The sequence below is a fragment of the Panthera leo genome, chromosome E1, assembly GCF_018350215.1.
Source record: "Panthera leo isolate Ple1 chromosome E1, P.leo_Ple1_pat1.1, whole genome shotgun sequence".
NCBI classification, from domain to species: Eukaryota; Metazoa; Chordata; class Mammalia; order Carnivora; family Felidae; genus Panthera; species Panthera leo.
In genome coordinates, this window is record NC_056692.1 from 40,885,312 (window position 1) to 40,906,131 (window position 20,820).

Genomic DNA, 20,820 nt, shown 5'->3' on the forward strand with positions numbered 1-20,820 from the left:
CACATGCCCTACCAACTGAGCCAGCCCGACACCCTCTTGCTTGTTTTCTTCTTACTGGTTTGTCTGCCCTTCCGTTTTCTCCACCTGGCCAATTACTACCAAACTTTCAAGACTTAGGCCAGGCACCACCTCTTCCAAAAAGTTTTCTCCAATTCTTTGGCTTCTCCCAGTACCCACCCTCAAGTTAAGCCCCCCTACTCTGCACTCTCTGCTAACCTTGCTGTGTATTTATCTCTTCCACAAGGCCATGAACACCAAGGCTTGTTACCTCTACTTCTCCAGTTCACATTAGTGTGCCCCTGCATGGGATAGGTGCATAATCCAAGAAGGAAACAATGTGCAAATGATCCACAAACAGGATCACTTTTAGGCTTATTTCCTTTGTCCTGTTCCTTGAAAAAACAATTCAGAACAAAATAACCTGGTTTGTTCTATTTCATGACCAAAATGTGATTTTAACATAACTCCTTCATACAAAGAGCTTCAGCCCTTCACGTTCATTGTTTTAATTTTTCTTTGGCTTCATTTTGAAGGTGAAACCCCCTGGGGTCATAGGATCCCAGTCTCAAGACCTGAAGCTGCTCCAACTAGCTCTCTTCCTCCCAGTCCCTGACACACCCTCCTTTCCCTCCCTCATACCTCTGCCTCCTTACCTCCCCAACATACCTGTGCTTCTGGCATATCTGTACTCCTGCAGGCCAGGTGTCCAGGAAGACCAGAAATGAAGGTGCAGCCAAAATATTTCACTCAACCTGGAATATCAAATAAAGGCTTAGGACATTTAACAAACTTGTTAGTTTACAAATGCTGCATTTATTATCAGAGGCAGACCAAAGCCTCAGACAAAGGAATGCCACAACCCCACTACATTATCATAGCCTGGATCAGAGAACATGGAGCCAAGCAAATTGAACTCAGCACTCAATAATCAATCTCTGGGTAATGACCTCGAGCCCCTGGATCTGAAACCCATGAAAAAGACCATGGACCCAGTCCTGTTGCTCAATAGAAGGTAGGTCTGAAACCGAATCTGTAGGATCATGCCAAATAATACGAGGTCTTAATTTTTTGCAGTTTATTCAAAGGAACCACTTATTTTGCTTTTACCCTGAAAAAGATGTTTCATCTGTAGCAGCCGCCAAATTATACTTCAGTTCCCACTGCATCTAGCAGTAACCACAACAGTGGCTAGTATGTGTTGAAGGTTTTCTATGAGTCTGGCACTGTGCTAGGTGCTGATGCATCACCTCATTGAACGAACACGGACTGGTCAGTTCTCAGCAGAAATGGAAAGCATAACCTGTTAATAACTGGGGGGGGGGGGATTTACGTTCAGCTCTATACATAAGCACATCTCCAACCCATTTCTACAGGTGAGGAGGAGCCCCCAGCTTGCCAGAGATGGCTTCTTTGAGGAAGCTTACCTTGCAATTTCTCCAATTCAGATCAATTCGCACGTTCTAACCTGTTTGTCCATAAACTGGGATTTGAAGGAAGTTTTCCCACTTCTGGGAGACCAGAAGGAGGAGCAAGGCACTATTATTAATCCTAAGAAAAGGTTGAAATTAAACTCCCTCATTTCACAAGAGTTCATAAACTGCTTCCAGTTTATTATTTTAAAGGAAGCAAACAGCCATTCCAGACTCACAAGGAGGGGAGGCCTGGCAAGTTTACTCTCATCTCTAAAGCCTCCCTCTTTACCTGGGCACTCAGAGAGGGGCCTAGTGAAGCCTCCGAAGACAGCCAGCCCTTAGGAGCAGTTCTGTCAGGGGAAGGGAGCCCCAGGGAGGAGCTCTGACCTTGCCTCAAACTTCAAGGGGAGCACCCAGACCCTCCCTGAAAAGGCGAGGCTGCCAGTCCTCCTGAGGGACATCCCTAACAGCCTGGCCCAAATGGAGGAAGCAGGCTGGGGGACTGGGGTAGGGTGAGGGGAGGGAAACTGAGCAGAGGCTTGGGAGGGGACAGGCATGGGGCAAGCCAGAGCCTTCTAAAGAAGCCCAGAGGATTCACGGCGGCCAGCCCTGGAAGGTGGCCGAGTTCTCATAAAAAAAGAGAAAGTGATAGAGAAAAGAATACAAAAACCTTTGTCTGAGCATGACTCTTGCCAGTGGTGCCTCTGCCAGAGCCTCTGCAGCAGCTCCCAGAGAAAGCCCTCCAGACAGGGACAGACAGACAGCCCAATGGAGCAGAAGAGCAGCCAGAAGCCAGCCTGCATCAGAGTGGGGGTTTGGAATGTGCTGGCGCTGGGGGGCACCGCACCCACTCTTCAATAATTGGCTGGGAGACCACTGGCCATCCATATGGAAAAGATAAAGTGGATCCCTATCTTACAGCAGGCCTCCAAATAGGTTCCAGATGAACTAAAGACCTACAGAGTGTTTTGTTCGGGGCAAATTATGCTCAGAGACTAAGTTTGTCCTTGCCAATAATTTATTTAACACAGGTTCACTGTAAGAATTACAATTTATAATAATAATATTTCACAAGCCAATAGCATACAGGATGATGTCTCTTAATATGCCAATAAAGAAATAACATGTTCCGAATCAATGATAGATTAATTACATTATTGTTCCAGGTAAAAGGGAGATGGAATAAATAAAGTCCAATATTAGCTGAGGTGTACCTTTCTACAAGTCGGTTCTTGGGAGTGTCAGTCCTTCCAACTAAAAGCTGGGTATCAGCTGCCTGCTTAGGACCCTCACTGCTGGGGCACTTAGCTGGTGGGAGACGGAGCGAGTGTTGGCAGGCAAGGTAGGCTGCTCTGAAGATTATTACTGCAGGGACCGCTACACAGCTTGGACCACTGCCTATGAGGAGTAGCCTCACTAAGGCAGAAGCAGATGTCCCTTCTCTTCCTGAGACTGCTGCATGGTTTAACACCACTGCTAACACCAAGGCAGAAGCAGATGTCCCTTCTCTTCCTGAGACTGCTGCATGGTTTAACACCACTGCTAACACCAAGGTAGCCTTGCCATGGCAGCCACAGTCCGAGTAAGTGTCTCAAGATCCCCAGAGAGCTATTAGATCAGCAAAGAGTAGCCTTGTCCAGACCAAATGCTTTCGAGTTGCTGGTCATTCCTCTTAATTTTTATTTTATTTTATTTTATTTTTTATTTTTTATTATTTTTTTTCAATATATGAAGTTTATTGTCAAATTGGTTTCCATACAACACCCAGTGCTCATCCCAAAAGGTGCCCTCCTCAATACCCATTCCTCTTAATTTTTAAAGTTTAAAAGTATACCACTGATGGACACCATGGCCGTTACTATGGTGTTGATGATGTAATGGTCCTCATCACTCCAGGTGCTAGAGTTCGGTAAGAAAGTTCTAATATCCAACTTCAAAACAATTTCATGAAAACAAGTTCAAACCACAAACAACTTTGTCCAAAACAAGCTTTCAAAACATGGATTTGAAATCATAACAAGTCAGCACACAACACGGGGAACAAGCAAAACTACTATGGGGCTTCTGGAAGAAAACATAAAGGGACAGCTTTATGACACTGGGAAAGGGATGCTATCTTTAACAAGGTATAAAACATGCAAAACAGAAAGGAAAATAAGGATAACTGTCTACATTAAAATCTTCTGTAGGCCAAAAGACACCACATGCAAAGTATAAAGACAAGCCATAGACCAAGAGACAATATTTGCAACCCATACAACCAGGAAAAAAATCTGTGGAGTATCTTATTATGTCCAAAAGAAATAGACCAATAGAAAAATGGGCAAAAGATATGGGCAAGGTACTAACAACAGCAACAACAACAAATCAGATGAACTTCACTTGTGATCATAACTGGAAATTATAACCATGAGATCCCCTTGGGCATCCATGGGATGGACAAAAATTAAGATCTGACAATCCAAGTGTGTATGCAGGTTTAAGCAAATGAAAACTCCATTGCTGGTAAGGGTGTACAACCATCTAGGAAAAAACAGTGAAACCTTGTAAAGTTTGTAAACCTTCTAAAGAAGATGCACATGCCAGTGGTAGAGATATTCTCCTTCACGTTCACAAGTGACAAATCCTGTATTCACTCTATGTAACAGGGGATAAGTAGAAACAATCGAATCACCCTTGTGTGGAAATAGTATAAACTAATTTATTCATCCAATGAAACACTATAAAGCAGTTAAATATAAAGCATGTGGAAATAAATCTACATGCATCAGCATTGCTAAATCACAAAAATATAATGTAGGGTGAAAAAAGCAGGTTACAAAAGTATAGTATATATACTCTAATACCATTTATAGAAAATTTCAAAACAAAAAATATATAATAAAAGTACAGAATCATGCTTGTATGTTTAAAACTTTGTAATTTAAAATAAAACAGAAACCACAATGAGATACCACTTCACACTCATTAAGATGGCTATTATTAAAAACCAAACCAAAACAAAACAAAGAACATAACAAGTGTTGGTGAGGATGTGGAAAAATTGGAACCCCTGTGCATTACAGGTAGGAATGTAAAATAGTGCTGCCACAATAGAAAATGGTACCAGGGCGCCTGGGTGGTTCAGTCGGTTATCATCTGACTCTTGGTTTTGACTCAGGTCATGATCTCTGGGTTCATGGGTTTGAGTCCTGCATTGGGCTCTGCGTGGATGGTGAGGAGCCTGGTTGGGATTCTCTCTCCCTCTCTCTCTCTCTCTCTGCCCCTCTCATGCATGCATTCTCTCTCTCTTTCTCTCTCAAAATACAAAAGAAAGAAAATGGCACAGCAATTCCTCAAAAAATTAAACATAGAATTACCATATGATCCAGCAATTCTGCTTCTGGGTGTATACCGAGAATAATTGAAAGCAGGGACTCAAACTTATTTGTACACACCCATGTTCATGGCATAATTATTCACAACAGCCAACCCCAGCGTCCATCTACAGATGAATAGATAAACGCAAAATGTGGCATAAACATACAATGGAATATTATACATCCTTAAAAAGGAATGAAATTCTGGCACGTTACAACATGGGAGTAACCTTGAGGACATTATGCAGTGAAATAAGGTAGACACAAAAGGACAAATACTATGCAATTCCATTTATATAAGATACCTGGTCAAAGTCATAGAGACAGGAAGTAGGATGTTGATGGGGATGGAGATGGAGAGTTATTATTTATGGTACAGGGTTCGGTTGGGAAGGTGAAGTTCTGGGGATGAATGATAGTGATGGTTGCGCAACAGTGTGAATGTACATTATGCCACAGAACTGTCCGATTAAAGAGGATTAAAATGGCAAATGTTATGTTAGGTATATTTAACTTAAAAATAGAAATTGAAAAAAAGACTGGCTTCAAGCCAGCCCCTCTATCCAGAAGAGCCGCCAAGCCGCTCACCCGTCTGTAGCACGCAGCTGACGCGATACACCTGGACCGCCCCTCCCCGCCCCCACGCTCGGGTCGCTACCCCGCAGCCCCAAAGAGTTTCACGGCGCAGGCGCGGTGCTAGGGTGGGTGGGCAGGAGGGGGCGTGGCCTCACACTGCGCCTGTGCCGAATTCCAGCTGTAACTGTAGTGGGGAAATCATGTCCAGGTTGGGCTCCCCGGCCCGGCGGCAGTGGGGAGGCCCGCACTGCACACGCGCAGACCGAGCACTCGCGTCAAAAGACGAAGAGAACGCGCGCTCCCCACGTCCCGCGAGCCCGGCTGCCAGGCGTTCGTCTCTGCCGTGACTCCCGCCGGGCAGGGCTGGCGCGCCCACGTCTGAAGAGCGATGCCCCGGGAGATCATCACCCTGCAGCTGGGCCAGTGCGGCAACCAGAGTGAGCGAGCGAGCGCCGGGCCCTTCCAGTCTCCGGTTCTGCCCCTTCGGGTCCCACCCAAGTGCTTGGCATCCTCTAGTCCCCCTTTCCCTTCCATGAAACCCCTGCCCTATTGCGCATGATGAACAAGGCCCCGATGGAGAGCCGCGCCTGGGCTGTGACAGCTCCCAGACCAGGTGTCTTGGGCCCAGCCTCTGAGTGTGACAGCCTCTGAGCCTAACCCTGGGCTGCTGAGGCCTTATGACTATCAGACCCAGGCATCTCTCCTCATCCCCCAGTTGGGTTCGAGTTCTGGAAACAACTGTGTGCTGAGCATGGTATCAGCCCCGAGGGCATCGTGGAGGAGTTCGCCACCGAGGGCACTGACCGCAAGGACGTCTTTTTCTACCAGGTGCTCCCAGCGACTTTGCCAGCCACCCCCCCTCCCCCGCGCCCCCCACAGTGGCCCCGGGGGGCCTGAGGGAAGGGCAGTGGCTTGGTACCAGGAAACTCTTTGGGCAAAAGAGTCAGGGCGGCTGGCTTGAGGAGGGAGGACAGGCAGGAGCCAGAGTTGGGAGGATGGAGGACTGGGCCTTAGCTGACTGGACCACCCTGCTGGTCTCCCCTTGACAGGCAGACGATGAGCACTACATCCCCAGGGCCGTGCTGCTGGACCTGGAGCCCCGGGTGATCCACTCCATCCTCAACTCCCCCTATGCCAAGCTCTACAACCCAGAGAACATCTACCTGTCAGAGCATGGAGGAGGGGCTGGCAACAACTGGGCCAGTGGATTCTCGCAGGTATCTGGGTGGCCATCCCAGAAACCCTTGATGTTCCCTCCCTAGGGCAAGGCAGGCTCAGGCAGCCTGGGGATTTGACCAGACCGGATAGACAATAAATAAGAGACAAAGGGATACCCTGACAAGAGGGAGAGCCAGGGAGAGGTGTATGCAAGCTGCAAATCATTTGAAAAGTAGCTTTTTTGGGTTGAGGGTCACAGCTGAGGCTCTGTTTGAGGGTGGCAGTAGTGTCCCAGGGGGTGTTCTTGGTGCTGAAAAGAGGTACTCCCCAGAACCTTCATCCTTACCCTCACTTCCATGTCTCTCTATACAGGGTGAGAAAATCCATGAAGACATTTTTGATATCATAGACCGAGAAGCAGATGGAAGTGACAGCTTAGAGGTGAGGTTCAGCCCCACTGAAAGAAAAGAAAAAGCTGATAAGTGCTGGGGAAAGGTCGGGAGGTAGTCCGAACAGGTGGTGTGATGGGGGCAATTCTATTTAAAACTGATTTTTGGAGCATCATATGTGAGATATTAAGGTAAATAAGGTACAGAGGCTCCTGGGTGGCTCAGTCGACTGACTTGATATCTGCTCAGGTTATGATCTCATGGTTCGTGAGATTGAGCCCCAAGTCAGGCTCTGCACTAACAGCTCAGAGCCTGCTTGGGATTCTCCCTCTCTCCCTCTCTCTCTCTCTCTCTCTCTCTGCCCTTCCTCTACTTGCTATCTCTCAAAATAAGTAAATTAAAAAAAAACATTTAAAAAGAAAGGTACAGGGGCACCTGGGTGGCTCAGTCATTGAGTGTCCTACTTCAGCTCAGGTCATGATCTCATGGTTCACGTGTTTGAAACCTGTGTCAGGCTCTGTGCTGACAGCTCAGAGCCAGGAGCCTGCTTCAGATCTCCCTCTCTCTCTGCCTCTCTCTCTCTCTCTCAAAAATAGATATTTAAAAACAAATTTTTTAAAGAAAGGTACAGTACTTGTCCTCAAAGAGATCCTAATGTGGATGGCATCAGCTCCTTAGGCATGAGTCTTCCTTCCCAAGGAGCCTCAGCCTGATGGACACAGAAGCAGCCTTGAGACAGGAGTGTGTTGGGAGTAGGGAATGAGACAAGCCTAAAGCCTCTTCCCCAGATCCCTGGAGACTGCCTCTCCCCATGCAGGGCTTTGTGCTGTGTCATTCCATTGCTGGGGGGACCGGTTCTGGCCTGGGTTCCTACCTTCTGGAACGACTGAATGACAGGTAACCCTGTGTTTGGGGAGAGGGCATTAGCCCTGGTTCCCTGGGTAAGGTCTTTCCTTTTTGTCACTTTTTTTTCTTGGACTGAACGGCTTGGCACTATTGCTTTGAGTCACTGGTAGAAATAGAGCCTGGCCATCCAGGGAACATCTAGGAAACAGTAACTTCCAGGAGGGGGTTTGCCTAGGGAGAGGAGGGACCTACAGGGTTTGGTGGGTGTGATGCTTTAGGTTTATCCTTTTTGGCTCCTGGGCTCTAAACACTCAGTTCTGCCCTCACCCGCCTTTTGTACAAAAGCTTGGTGGCACTTGGAAAGGAATGACCCTATTATCTCTAGAGAAGACCAAGGTGGGCAGTGATGGGAGTCCTTCCAGTTCACTGTCACCTTCTCCTTTCCCTCTTCTTCACCCCCAGGTATCCCAAGAAGCTGGTGCAGACATACTCAGTGTTTCCCAACCAGGACGAGATGAGCGATGTGGTGGTCCAGCCCTACAACTCCCTGCTCACGCTCAAGAGGCTGACCCAGAACGCAGACTGTGTGGTGAGTGCCCGAGAAAGGAGTGGGGGGGTGGGAGTGCTTTGCTCCACCTCCTCAAACCAGTGGGACATGTACACCCTGCCCTTCCCAAGCCCCTGCCCAGAGAACAGAGGACCAAATAAATCCATACCTGGTGGCCCAAATTATGAAATAAGGACTTGACCCCAAGTTGCTCTCAACAAAGTGAATACCCCTGACATGTGTCCCCATTTAGCCTATTTAATGCCTACTCATGCTTAAATTCTCAGCCCAAGGGGCACTTTCATAGTAAAACCTTCTCTGACCACGCATTCAAGGTCAAATTCCTTCGTGCATATTTCAGGCTGTAACTGTACTTTTCTGTAGACCTGGTGAAGGGGACAGACCGTGCCTGTTTTACCCTCCATGGTGTCTCCAGAACCAGGCACAGTGGATGGCACATGGAGACAATTTGTTTACAGGATGGTAGAAAAGTGTCTTGTGATGCCCCAGGGACAGTATTTTCCTTTTTAAGTTAACGCACTTCCTGGTTTTTAGAATTTAGAGGGGGTAAAGCTAATAACTTATCTCTCTGCCCCCTTTCTCCTCAAAAAGGTGCCGTGACCCTCTTCTGTCCCCCCAGGTGGTACTGGACAACACAGCCCTGAACCGGATCGCCACAGACCGCCTGCACATCCAGAACCCATCCTTCTCCCAGATCAACCAGCTGGTGAGCCCCTGCTCCTGGACTGGAAACCCTCCTTACTGGAGTGCCATCTGGGGAAGGGAGGCCCCGCCCCAGGCCAAGGCCCATGACCCGGCACCCCCGTCCCCAGGTGTCCACCATCATGTCAGCCAGCACCACCACCCTGCGCTACCCTGGCTACATGAACAACGACCTCATCGGCCTCATCGCCTCGCTCATCCCCACTCCTCGACTCCACTTCCTCATGACCGGCTATACCCCGCTCACCACGGACCAGTCGGTAGGAGCAGCCCCAGCAGGCCCTGCCCTAGCCTTTCTGTCCCCCTGCTGCGCCCTCCAGGAGCCGCTCTTTGTAGCCCCAGAGGCTCTGTGCTCAGGGACAGGCACAGACTGTCCAGCTCCGTGCTGACTTGTTCTCCTCTTCCCTACACCCCTGGCTCCCTGTAGGGCCCGGGCTACGTGGGGTCTGCTGATGCTCCCGCACAGGGGCATGACCTTGCTGAGCTGAGGAGGGCTAAGATTCCTGGTCCTGCAGCCAAGGCTCAGTGTACACCTGAATCTCAAGATGCCTCCCAGAGAGACCATCCTAGCCTGCGTCTGATGGGGGTCAGCCATTGGACCGTGCCCTGAGTGCTGGCCTGGTCCCCGTGGCCCGCTCTCCCCTCAGGTGGCCAGCGTGAGGAAGACCACAGTCCTGGATGTCATGAGGCGGCTGCTGCAGCCCAAGAACGTGATGGTGTCCACGGGCCGGGATCGCCAGACCAACCATTGCTACATCGCCATCCTCAACATCATCCAGGGGGAGGTGGACCCCACCCAGGTAGGTGAGGCCCCTTCGTGCCACCCCCGGAACCCACAGGGGTAGAGGAGAGGCTACCACCACCACTGTTGTGTCCACCCCTCCCCGCTAGGTCCACAAGAGTCTGCAGAGGATCCGGGAGCGGAAGTTGGCCAACTTCATCCCCTGGGGCCCTGCCAGCATCCAGGTGGCCCTGTCAAGGAAGTCTCCCTACCTGCCTTCGGCCCACCGGGTCAGTGGGCTCATGATGGCCAACCACACCAGCATCTCCTCGGTGAGCCTAATCTCCTGGTCTTCTTTGGCCATTCAGTTCCAGTAGACACCCTTATCATTCTCCCCCATTCCATTCCAGCCCCTTATCATGCACTGGTTCCCATCCTGGAGATTTCTATCTCTTTCAGCTCTTTGAAAGTTCCTGCCAGCAGTATGACAAGCTGCGGAAGCGGGAGGCCTTCCTGGAGCAGTTCCGCAAGGAGGACATCTTCAAGGAGAACTTTGATGAGCTGGACACGTCCAGGGAGGTTGTGCAGGAACTCATCGACGAGTACCATGCAGCCACACGGCCAGACTACATCTCCTGGGGCGCCCAGGAGCAGTGACTTCCTCCCCACCACTTCCCCTGGACAGTATGCATAGTCCCCATTGTGCCTGGTCCCTGTGACCCAGATTCTTGTCACCAAAAACCTTCCTAGGTTTATCTCCAGCCCAGGAGCTGGTCCTACTTCCACCCTTCTCTGACCTGACCCTTGATATTGCTCATTTAGCTTGAATAAAGCAATAAAGCTTTGTCGTGAATACAGTCAGAGCTTGGTTGTGGATATAGTCAGGGCTTGGTCTGTGAATATAGGGGATGACCCATGCTCCCTCCCAGTTCCCAGGTATGTGGCCTTTATCTTAGTCCACTTAGTCCAGGTCTTAGTGTGGTCACTATTTCCACTGGCATACCTTGTCTAGAACCAGGCTGCTTTACTAGAGTCAGCCCTACTCTCAAGATTACAGAGGTTTACTGAGGTCTGCTATGTCCTCAGTGGCCTACGCTCCTGCCCCAGGGTGGATCAATATTGCCCCAGCTTCTTCCGCTAGCGAAGAGGCTGTGGGGGCTAGAGAAGGAGGGCCTGCAGCATTCTGAGCAGGTCAGGAAAGCCAGAACTCTAGATTCCCAGTGCCCAAGGCTATCAGATCCTCAGGAACGCAACCCGATTCAAACTAACTTGATAAAGCAGGAACAGAACTCGGGAGTAGGACTGAGCCCATCCCGATAAGGTATTATCTGTGCCAGAGAAGTTCTTGGGTCTGATCCTGCCCCAGGCTTCTCTCCATTCCAGGCCCAAAGCAGTAGGCACACAAAAGATGGACCCAACTAGGGCCCAGAAGCTGGACACCAGGGTAGGAACTGGGTAGTGCCAGTCCTGATGACTCACTGCCTTCCGGCCTTAGAGACGCCAGGAGGCCACCCCTATGCCACTCAATGGAGAAGCAAGGGTGAGTAATTGCCAGCCTCCAAAACTGCCCTCTTGCCTGCCCCACCCACCACCCTGTGGCAGCATGCTGGCTAAGAGGAGGTTAAATCCAGAAGGTCAAGGAGGGTGGAGCCCTGTGGTGTCCAGACTCCCTTCAGTGCTGGTAAAAGCCCACAGTGTGGGCGTCCCCAGAGGTGGAGCTCTGAGCTCTGGGGACTCTAACTTGTCCCACTGACAACACTCCCACAGGAAGGGTTTGTGTAAATAAGGATTTTTTTTTTCTTTTTGCTTCTCTTCTACAAATAAATTAAGAAACAAACTAGAAAATTGTCTGCACCCATTGCAGCCCTTGGGTGTGGTGTGTGCCCTGTCCCTGCAGGGCCAAAAGGGTCCACGGTTCCCTCAAATCTCAGAGCAGTCCAGGTCCAGGCTGGAGGCAGAAGGGAGGTCGTGACCTCTTGGCAGGCTCAGTCCTGCAGCTGCCCCAAACAGCCAGACTGTCCCTGGGGCTCGTCCAGGCCCGGGTGCTGGCTGGGAGGGGAGGTGTCTGGCAGGTCTTGGCATGGAGGAGAAGGGCTGCGGCAGGGCCTCTCGGGGGAGGGACTGGGCAAATAGGCATTCACCAGCTGCATGATCTCTTCCACCTAAGAGAAGGCAGAGGTCAGAGTGCAGTAGGGGCCACTGGGTTCTCCTTTGTCTCATCCTCCACCCAGGCTCCTTACCAGGGCCTTACTAGAGCTGCCCCCTACGACCTTTCCTTCCTCATCACCGCTCTCTCCCTCACTCACTATGTGCCAGTCACACTGGTGTCTTTCTGCTTTTCAAAGATGCTAAGTGGATTGTCATCTCAAGGCCTTTACACTTGGAATATCTTCTACCTGGAATGCTGTTCCCCCAGATCTTCCTGTGGCTAGCTTAAAGGTCACTTTGAGTATCCTTTCCTGACTGTCCTACCTAATGCTATGACCCCCCTCCAGTCACTTCCTGTCACACTACCCTTCCCTTGGTAGCGTTTATCACTTTCTTATATGGTTTTTGATTCCTTGTTCAGTGTCTGACACTCCTGCTCTAATTAATATCAGCTCCTTGAGCCTCTCTTTGATCACAGGTGGATCCCCGGTGCCTAGAACTGTATCTGCCCCATGCTCAGTGTTTAATAAAATGTTTCTTGACATCCTTTCCTTTCCTTCCACCTTCCACACCCTCTTTCTACTCACCTGGGGACTCTGCAGGAGGAGCTGGCTCTCTCCCACCCTCAGTGCCAGGGTGTGGGGGCCCATCAGTTGGCAGGCGGCCACATGGCCATAGCTGACACAGTGGATGGGCTCTGTCTCACCTGGCCGGGAGAGGGACATGGCCTTGGCTCCCAAGCCCAGGCATAGCTTCTGTGGAGTGCCCCCACCAGGCTCCTATGGACAGACAGGCAGAGTCAGGGTGGAAGGAGGGAACCCTGTAGCATTAATTTTGGTGGGGGGAGATGGCTGTGAGCAGGGAGTTTCCCAGTCCCCTCTATGATCCACATTGCATGGAGGGGCTTAAGGCTCTGGAGAGGTGAGAACCCAAGGGCCAGGGAGTGACTCCTGGGATTTGGGAGGGGCAGCTGTGCTGGGTGTCAGGAGTGACTTGACCCACAGTGGGGCTTGTGGCTCTGGGGCAAAGGTGTAGGGCTTGGGCCGCCAGAGTCCCCTCTCCCTTCTCCCCCTCACCGTGCTCAGCTCCAGAACGTCATACCGAGCAGCGCCGAACCCTGGACACTGCGCCGCCAGAGCCAGGTAGGCAGCCATGGCCTCAGCTCGGCCCATGCCCCGTAGCCGCTTCCAGCCGCCCAGCACAGCGGCCGCCGTGCCGGCGCCACTTCCTCCCTCGCGGGCCACGCTTCCCGCCGTGCTGCCGGCCCCGCCGCCGCGCCGGGTCCTCTCCGCCCGCCTCTTGGCCAGGCCCGGACTCCAGATTGCCCCGGCCAGCAGGGCGGCGGAGGGAGGAGGCCTGGGGACTGGGCGGGGAGGGTCTTCACGTGGCGGGGCGGGGGGCGGCAGCAGGCGGTCCAGGGGTGGCAGGGGCTCCCTGGGGGAGAAGTCTCGGTGCAGGCTCTGCAGACGCAGCGCCGCCAGGGCGCGCAGCGTGTCTTCGGGCGGGGGCGGCCGGCCGCGGAGCAGCAGAGCGTGAGCCTAAGAGGAGGCAGTGGGTGTCAACGTGGCAGCGGCGGCGAAGTCACCTCGGGGTGCAAAATCCGAGGTCTGGGTTCAAGTAAAGCCTCCCGCGAGGTTGCCATAAGTATGAAATGAGACGGCCCAGAAAGGGAGGGGTTCAGGCCCGCGAGTCTTGTGGGGGGGGGGGGGAGGGGCGTGAACGCTGGAGAGCCTCACCTGCTCAAAGAGGAAAGGCAGTTCGTGACCGTCTGGGGACAGCCCCTCTGGGTGCAGAGGCCCGTGAAGACGCAGGCATAGTCTCCAACCAGAGTCCGTCGAATCATCCAGCCCGGCTTCCTCCGCTGCCAAACTAAAGAAGAGATAAGGACTCGGTGCGAGGCAGAAGCGAGACTCCCCTAGGCGCTGGCCGGAGGCGGGACCAAACGGGGGGGGGCGGAGCCAGAAGTTTGGGACGCCTTGAAGCCAAACAGCAAACTGCCCGAGGGCAGGCTCCATGTGTGAACCAGCAAACGTTACCGTGCAGGGCAAATGGCCAGGGCTTCATAAAAGTTTGCTCAGGGATTGACCAGAGCTGAGAGGCTGATGGGTTAACGGAGAGAGGGGCTGGGGCTGGACATTTACTTCTCAAACCTGGTGAGCACGTCGGCCACGAGAGTGCTCCCAGCCAGGGCTCGCTCCTGGGCCCCTCGCTGCTCATACAGCGCGAATGCGTTCCGGCTACGGGCCAAGCCCAGCCGTCCCACGAGCTCTCGAGCAACCTGGATGGGAGAAGGCATGAGGGGAAGGTCAGACCGCGCAGGGGTCTTGCCATCTGGAGGGTTCTTTCAGCTCTCTCAGTCCCTCCATACACATCCCTGACTCAAATGATGAATCTCAGGCTTGGGCAAACCTAGGGCCCGGGAACCAGGAGAGCCAGGCATGGGAAGCTGGGGTGGGGGGAGGCGGGGGGGGGGGGGGCGGGAAGGGTTGTGGTTTCAGGGGTCTTTTCTGGCCTTACCTCCCCCGCTGTGGTGTGAGAGTCTATGGCCACAGGGCAGGCACCAGCCCCCGGACAGTGCACGGTGCACAAAAGCTCCTGTCGTCGGCTCAACGCTGAAATCTCTGCCAGAGAAGGCACCAGCTCCCGGCCGCGCGTCCGGCCCAGCGCTTTCCGGATGAAGCGCGCATATTCCGCCAGTTCTGTGTCCGGGAGCGCCTGCTCGGTCCTGGGGTAGGGAAAACCCGAGGATCGGTGCTCGGAGAGCTTACCTTCTCCCCCTTCCTTTCGCCCTCTTATTTTATCGTTTCTTTCATCTAATCGGTTCCCTTCCTTCCAACTCTAAGTTCCTTGAAGGCAGCGACCCTCTCTCTTCTGGATCTACCCTTGGCGCACCACGTGGATCTGAATTACTTTCTAAGGCCCTGACAGCTTGCTCCTCACTGCCCCCTCCCACTTCCCAAAGTCTCCACGATCCTCCTTCCTCCTTCGGGTTGGAATCCAAAATCCAGCCTCATTCCGCTTTGCAACTGGCTGCCTCAGCCCCGAGGAAAAGCAGCCTTTAGTAATTCCTCTGCCCAAAGGGGGCGCCTTTTGTAATTCCTCCCACCGAAAGTGGGATCAGATCTTTAATTCCCACAGAGACGGTGTACATATTAGCAGCGGTCAAGTCTCTTCCCTTCGCTGGGCCTAAATTCTCCCTCCACCAAACAATTTGGCAAGGCCTGTCATTCTCTCCCAGCCCTGTCAGCTCCCTTGCCTTGGCCTTACCCCACCCCTCCCCTCTCACCTTTCCAGATGCCCCAGGAGGTGCCCCCTCACAGCTCCCCCAGGCCGGAAGGTGCAGCTCATGCAGGTGAGGAGCTGCCAGTACCGAAGGGCTGCGGGGTCTTGGGTAGCTGGGGGCCCAGGGGGGCCTGCGGGGCCCGAGGTCTGCTTAGCCAGCTGCAGGAAGAGCTCGTCGCGGAGCGCAGGCAGGTCCCGGCAGGTTTGGAGCACACCCTGCATCAGGGGCCCGGGGCGCCGCGCCCCCTCCAGCGCCTGCAGCGCCAGGAACAGCCGCACCGCCTCCTCGCGCAAGGGTGCGTAGCCCGGACCTGTGGGAGGGTGGGGGTGGAGGGACGGTTTGGAGAGGGGACACAGAGCTGGGCCCTGGAAGGAAGGCATGAACCAGGGAAAGGTCAGAGGGAATATAAGGGGACAGGGGATGGCAAGGAGGGGAGAGTTCGAACGACAGGAAGAGTGAAGGGAAAGCAATGGTCCCCACAGAGCCAAGCTCTCAACCCCTACCTCCCAGGCATCTCCACCTCGGGATCCACTGAGGCTGCTCTCTGAGTTTGTGAGCTACAGGGGTTGACTAAAAGAAATAGGCTCAAACCCCAGATTCTGCAATTGGGCACTAAGAGCCATCACCATGAACTAGAAAACAGGCTGGACTGGGAGTCCTGAAACAAGGGTTTGTCTCCCAGCCCTCCTTAATCTTCTAGCTTTAGGGCCTGACTAGTCACTGTTCCTTTTGGGGAAGAGGTGTAGCTGAATGAGGCCAGCACATTGTCCCAAAGTTCTGGCCTGTCCAGCAGTTGTAAAGGCGGTATGACTTGGTCTTAAGAGTATACTGAAAAATAGGACAGAGAGTGTAAAAACTCATGAAGGAATATCAGTAGGCAGAATGAGACCCACAGGGAAGGTGGTCAAAGGGAGCCTCTTTTCCTGTGCTGGCTTCCCTCTCCTCCACCTTGGGTATCAGTTTGGTCAGCTTCTATTTTCACCTTCATCCTTGGAAAAGTGAGGGGCTAGGTTTGCTTTGGACTTCTAAGTCCCCGTCAAGTGAGGCATTCAGATTCCCCATCCAAGGGACTTGGGCCATGGCACCACTCACCTGGGGCGCTGACACCGTAGGGCAGGGGCAGGAGTGGAGCGTACAAGGCCCCACTGGTGTGCCTCAGAATTGGGTTCCGTCGGTAAATAAGGGCCACAGCTTCCGGATCCCCGCAACTCTCCTAGAAGTTAAGGAGTCACAGGGATGGGAAAGGGGGCTCTCCATGAACTCAGACAGCTTCTGGATTCACCACCCTCCTCTTTCTCGACGAAGTCCCTTCTTTCACACCTGAATGTCCCTAAGCAGCAGCTGGGTAGGGGTCTCCAGTGGTGCCTTGGAGGCGATCACTTCTCGCAACGCCACCCCCCAGCGCTCCGCCTCAGCCTGGCGCGGGGAGCAGAGCCGGATGCTGTGCTTCCGGCCAGACACGGTCACTGACCACAGACCTGGGGAAAAAGAGCCCGCGGAGGGCGATTAGGGCCGGCGGGGCTGCTGCCCAGGGAGGTACAAGAGTCCCCACGAAGTCTCACCGGTCTCTTTGGGTCGGCGCTCCGGGCCGGTCACCGAACACAAGCTGGTGAGCACGAGGCTCCCGAGGCGCCGCGCCCCCTTCCCGCTGCTGCTGAACTGATCCAGGGAGTCCCTGGTGAGCACGAACCAGGCCCGGCGCGGGGGCAACCAGGGCCGCGCCCCTCCTCCGCGGGGCTCTCGGTACAGCCAACCTGGAGGGCAGAAGAGGGAAGGAAAGGAGGTGAGTAGGAGAAGACACTATCCCCTGGAGGGTTGGGATTGGGGCTTCCAGAGTGCATGAGGTGGGTCCCCACCTTTCACCACGACGTCCGGGTCCTCCTCCGGCGGCCCCTTCTCTGGGATGAGACTTCGCGTCTCCTCCCAGCTCTGCAGCCTGGGCCAGAGGGGAGGGAGGGTTGGGCGAGGCTGTCGGTCCTGCACCCCGCCTCCAGGGGGCTCCTCAGTCGGGGCTCCCCAGACTGCAAGCGCCGGGACACCCCTCCCCCAGGCTGTGGGAACTGCTGGGCCGTTCTGACCTCGCACCAGAAATAGCCCAGACCCCCCCCCTTTCTCCCCGCGCCCCCAGTCGGACCGCCCCCCCGGGACCCCGGCCAAACCACAGCGTCCGGCGTAAGGCCTCTCCCTTATTGCACAACTGCGGGAGGGCAGACGGCGAGGATTGGGGTCCCGGGAACGGGCTGGGGTCTCCAGACCACGAGACTCAGGGCCGAGCTCACCTGTCAGAGGCTGGCCCGCTCCTCACCGGCTGAGTCAGCGTCACGTCCAAGGGGCCCTGGGGAAACAGGCGGGGGCAGCCCTCAGGATCAGAGCCGTCATCGCAGGATGCCGGTGGCTTCTGCCCCCAGGACAGCGCTGCTCAGGGAATTGAGGAATCAAGGAGTAGGGTCATGACTGTGAGGGAGTGAGTAGAAGCTGAAGGTCGCCCCTTCTTCCAGTCTGTACAGAACTGCCCGAGCTAAGAAGCGAAGCCTCCCGCCTTGTCTCCGTTTCCCTTTGAAGACTTAAATCAGGGCGGGATACAGTGGAAAGAACACTGTGCAGGGAGTGGGGAGACCTGGGTTCTAGTAACAGCCTGACCACTAACTCGAATCACTAACTGGCTGTGGAACCTTCACAAGTCGGCAGAGCCTTTGGGCCTTGGCTTCCCCATCTTTGAAAAGAGAGAGGTGGGTGAAGTTTCTTCTTGCTGGAAGTCACCCCCTCCTCCTCATTTTCCCTTCATTGGCTGGCAGGCAGGCAGGTGGTGGGCACAGAAGTGGATGAAGGGAAGAAGGACTTTTTCAGTATAGGGCTTTCTCCAAGAACTACTTTTGCCCTTCCATAGACACCCCTCAGACTCAATGGTAAGCAGACCCTCCCCCTTTGCTGGGGCTCAGGAAGGGCAGGCTGGAAAATGGCACAGGCTCTCCGGGGGAGATGCAGCTCAGGATTTTGCCCTTCTCCCCCTTGTCCTGGAACTTCAACTGTAGACTGGGGTCTGAGAGAGGCCAAAATCCGTCCAGGAGCCAGGTCAGGCAGGAACGGTGCCATCGTCCCTTTGCTCCCACACTGCTAAGGCCAGGAGGGGGAGGTGGGGGAGGCAGGGACACCTGTCCCCAAGCTCAGTGGAGGGGGGTGGAGGTGGAGCATGAGGGAGGCAATGGTGTGGTTCATACTGCCGACCCTGTCCAGGCTGGAAGCTTGGGGACGCCTGGGTCCTGTGCCTTCCTGAGTGACAGATCAACCTATTTTCTGGAGGGTCTAAAAGGAGTTCTTAGCCACACCACCACGGGGGCAGGTGCTGACCACTCTCTTAGACCAACTCCCCTAATCGCCGTCCCCTGCTTCCCTCCCTCCACCCCCCTCTATATTTATCCGCCCTCCGCCTCCGCCAGGTGCTGGCGCCGGCCCCAGCGGCGCAGCCCGCCCCACCCGGGCACCGAGCCACCGGGCCTGCTGGGGACCCCTGAGTGGGGGATGGGAGCCTGACCCAGACCATAGCACACGGGAGTCTGGTTGCCGGTGTGCAGGGGAATCGGGGAGGGGACGTCATGAATTGGAGGTCTTCCAGACCAACGAGCCTCAGTTTCCCCACGGGGAGATTCCACAAAACCGGGGAGCCGTGTCCCTCACCATCCCCTCCGAAATTCCCCAGGAGCCTCACCAGGGAGGGCCGAGAGTTCTGTCTTGAGTGGCAGGGTAATGACGATGGGTCCTCGAAGAGCGGTCGCCCCCAGCTCCCTGTCCGTGGGGTCCCTGCCACGGCCCCCAATCTGAGGATGCCTTCTCCCCCTCTCCCACGTCCCCGCGGCGGGAGCTCCGGCATCTGGCCCCAGCACTCAGCGCTCACAAACTGGGAGCGGAGCGGACCCAGGCGTCCGAGCCGCCCAGCCGGCCTCGCCACATTCCTCGGCGCTGGCGGAGGCGGAAGGAGACGGGATGGGACGCGGGCCCGGCGGGGAAGGGAGAGGCAGGGCCAGGTCGGGCCACGCGTGACGCCTCCCCTGCCTCAGGGCCCCTAGCAGGTGGACAGCGCCCAGCATGAGGCTCGAGACCCACAGGCACATCCCCAGTAGGACTGTTCCTTGAGCTCCGGGGGGGGGGGCTCCTGGCCCCCAGGCAAAAACCTCTCCCATGTCCCCGGTCCGCCAAGAGCACGCCGTTTGGCTGGAGTCTGGAGCAGGATCAGACGTGACGGCTGGTTTTGGTGAGAGGGATTGAGACAAGACTCCAAACCCCCCGGGACTTACCCTCCCGCCGCCCGCTGGACTCGGGGTCCGCAGCTCAAAGGTCTCCTCGTCCTCGTCCTCGTCCCCGTCCCCGCTAAGCTCGCCGTCCCCGTAGTCCCGGTGCAGAAGAGTAAAGCCTCGACGGCAGCAGAGGAGCCACCACAATCCCCCGGGGAGAGGCATCCGGGCGAGCAGCCGGGGGATGGGGGCTCGGGCAGCCGGGCCGAGCTGCAGGGGGTCGGAGAAACTGGCGGGGCTCCGACCCGAGCGAGGGAATGATGCAGCGGGAGGAGGGGAAGAGAGAAGGGGACAAGGAGGAGGCAGTGTCAGACGCTGGGGTGCAAGGGGTCTCTTGCTAGCGCCTGCGGGGTCTCGGTGTCTGCGCCCCCAGAGGGGGAGGGGGAAAGCGTCCAGGGCTGGTGGGGGAGCAGTGTCCGGAGCTGGGAAGTAGTGTCCGTTGTAGTGTCCAGCCCTGTGGGGGGCAGTGTCCGGTGCAGTGTCCGAGGTGGGCAGTTGTCCAAGCTCCAGGGAGGGTCGTGTCCGGTAGAGTGTCCGGTGGCCGGGGCCCGGGCCGCGCGCGCTGCGCTCCCTGCAGCCCCGGGACTGGCGCGCTAGGGGCGCGAGCACAGCTCTGGGACCCCGCCTCCCCAACCCCCTCCCCTCCGACGGCCCCCCCCTTTCCCTCTTCTTTCTCTCCTCCCTTCTTTACAGGGCAGGGTGCAGTTTTCGTCACAGCCTCCCCTGACCAATCCCTGTGCCTGGCGCCGGGCGCGGCCACCAATCAGACCACTGAAACCGCGGCGGGTTGCATCATGTGCCCCTGGCTTGGTGACAGCCGGGAGGAGCAGAGGAATAAGGAGGGAGGGGGCTGTGCGATGTTAGCCACGCCCCTGTCTCTGAGGTCGGACTCGGAGTGCTAGTGATGTCACGGAAGCCCGCCTTCATGCCCGTTTTAACTCTTGGCTCACCAACCAAGAGATTAAAAACCCTCTCGAGGAGCTTTATAGAAGGAAGGGCATAGGGCATGAAGGAAGGTCCCGACTGCTGCCCTCTGAAACCCTGTCTCGTCTCAGGGTCCCTGAGAAAGGAGCGAGACTTAGCTACCTGCGCCAGGCTCAGCTCTAGACGCAGCTAGCTCTCCGCCCCTGGATAGAGTAGTCCAATTCCTTGATGTGAGTCGCTTTAAAAATTAAGGTGACTCGGGAATTAAGAGACTCGGGAAAGTGAAGACCTAGGTCGGAAATGAAATCTAATTTAGAGCGCACAGCTCACTGAACTCCAGTGGGGAGAGTGACTTAAGATTCAAGGGAATTCTGTGGTCTTCGAAGAGTGGAGGCCTCTTGGGGTGAATAGCCTGGAGTTCTATGTCGGAAGGGGTTAAGCCAGG

At 54.9% G+C, this 20,820-nt stretch overlaps 2 protein-coding genes across 6 annotated transcripts; one reads left to right on the forward strand and one right to left on the reverse strand.

The window, feature by feature from the left end:
- Positions 1-5,559: 5,559 nt before the first annotated feature.
- On the forward strand, positions 5,560-10,589 carry LOC122206027 (tubulin gamma-2 chain). 2 transcript variants are annotated; one of them, XM_042914753.1, is made up of 11 exons: positions 5,560-5,784; positions 6,063-6,175; positions 6,397-6,564; positions 6,878-6,946; positions 7,712-7,791; positions 8,203-8,329; positions 8,928-9,014; positions 9,121-9,270; positions 9,658-9,810; positions 9,902-10,063; positions 10,191-10,589. In XM_042914753.1, exons 1-11 carry the CDS (start codon positions 5,736-5,738, stop codon positions 10,386-10,388), a joined length of 1,356 nt encoding a protein of 451 aa, XP_042770687.1. In that variant the 5' UTR covers positions 5,560-5,735; the 3' UTR covers positions 10,389-10,589. The 2 variants fall into 2 exon arrangements, with proteins under 2 accessions (XP_042770687.1, XP_042770688.1); XM_042914754.1 differs by lacking the exon at positions 7,712-7,791 and having other exon boundaries at positions 5,566-5,784; positions 10,191-10,282.
- A 947-nt stretch (positions 10,590-11,536) lies between these two features.
- PLEKHH3 (pleckstrin homology, MyTH4 and FERM domain containing H3) lies at positions 11,537-20,076 on the reverse strand. Of its 4 annotated transcripts, none has more exons than XM_042914420.1 (13): positions 19,455-20,076; positions 17,442-17,497; positions 17,019-17,098; positions 16,725-16,916; positions 16,483-16,640; positions 16,255-16,375; positions 15,166-15,472; positions 14,397-14,604; positions 14,030-14,157; positions 13,616-13,748; positions 12,956-13,417; positions 12,467-12,658; positions 11,537-11,893 (listed from the first exon to the last, which is right to left on the reverse strand). In XM_042914420.1, exons 1-13 carry the CDS (start codon positions 19,614-19,616, stop codon positions 11,717-11,719), a joined length of 2,376 nt encoding a protein of 791 aa, XP_042770354.1. In that variant the 5' UTR covers positions 19,617-20,076; the 3' UTR covers positions 11,537-11,716. The 4 variants fall into 4 exon arrangements, 3 of the variants coding, with proteins under 3 accessions (XP_042770354.1, XP_042770352.1, XP_042770353.1); XM_042914418.1 differs by having other exon boundaries at positions 14,021-14,157; XM_042914419.1 differs by lacking the exon at positions 19,455-20,076 and adding an exon at positions 18,869-19,083 and having other exon boundaries at positions 14,021-14,157.
- Between the last annotated feature and the right edge of the window lie 744 nt (positions 20,077-20,820).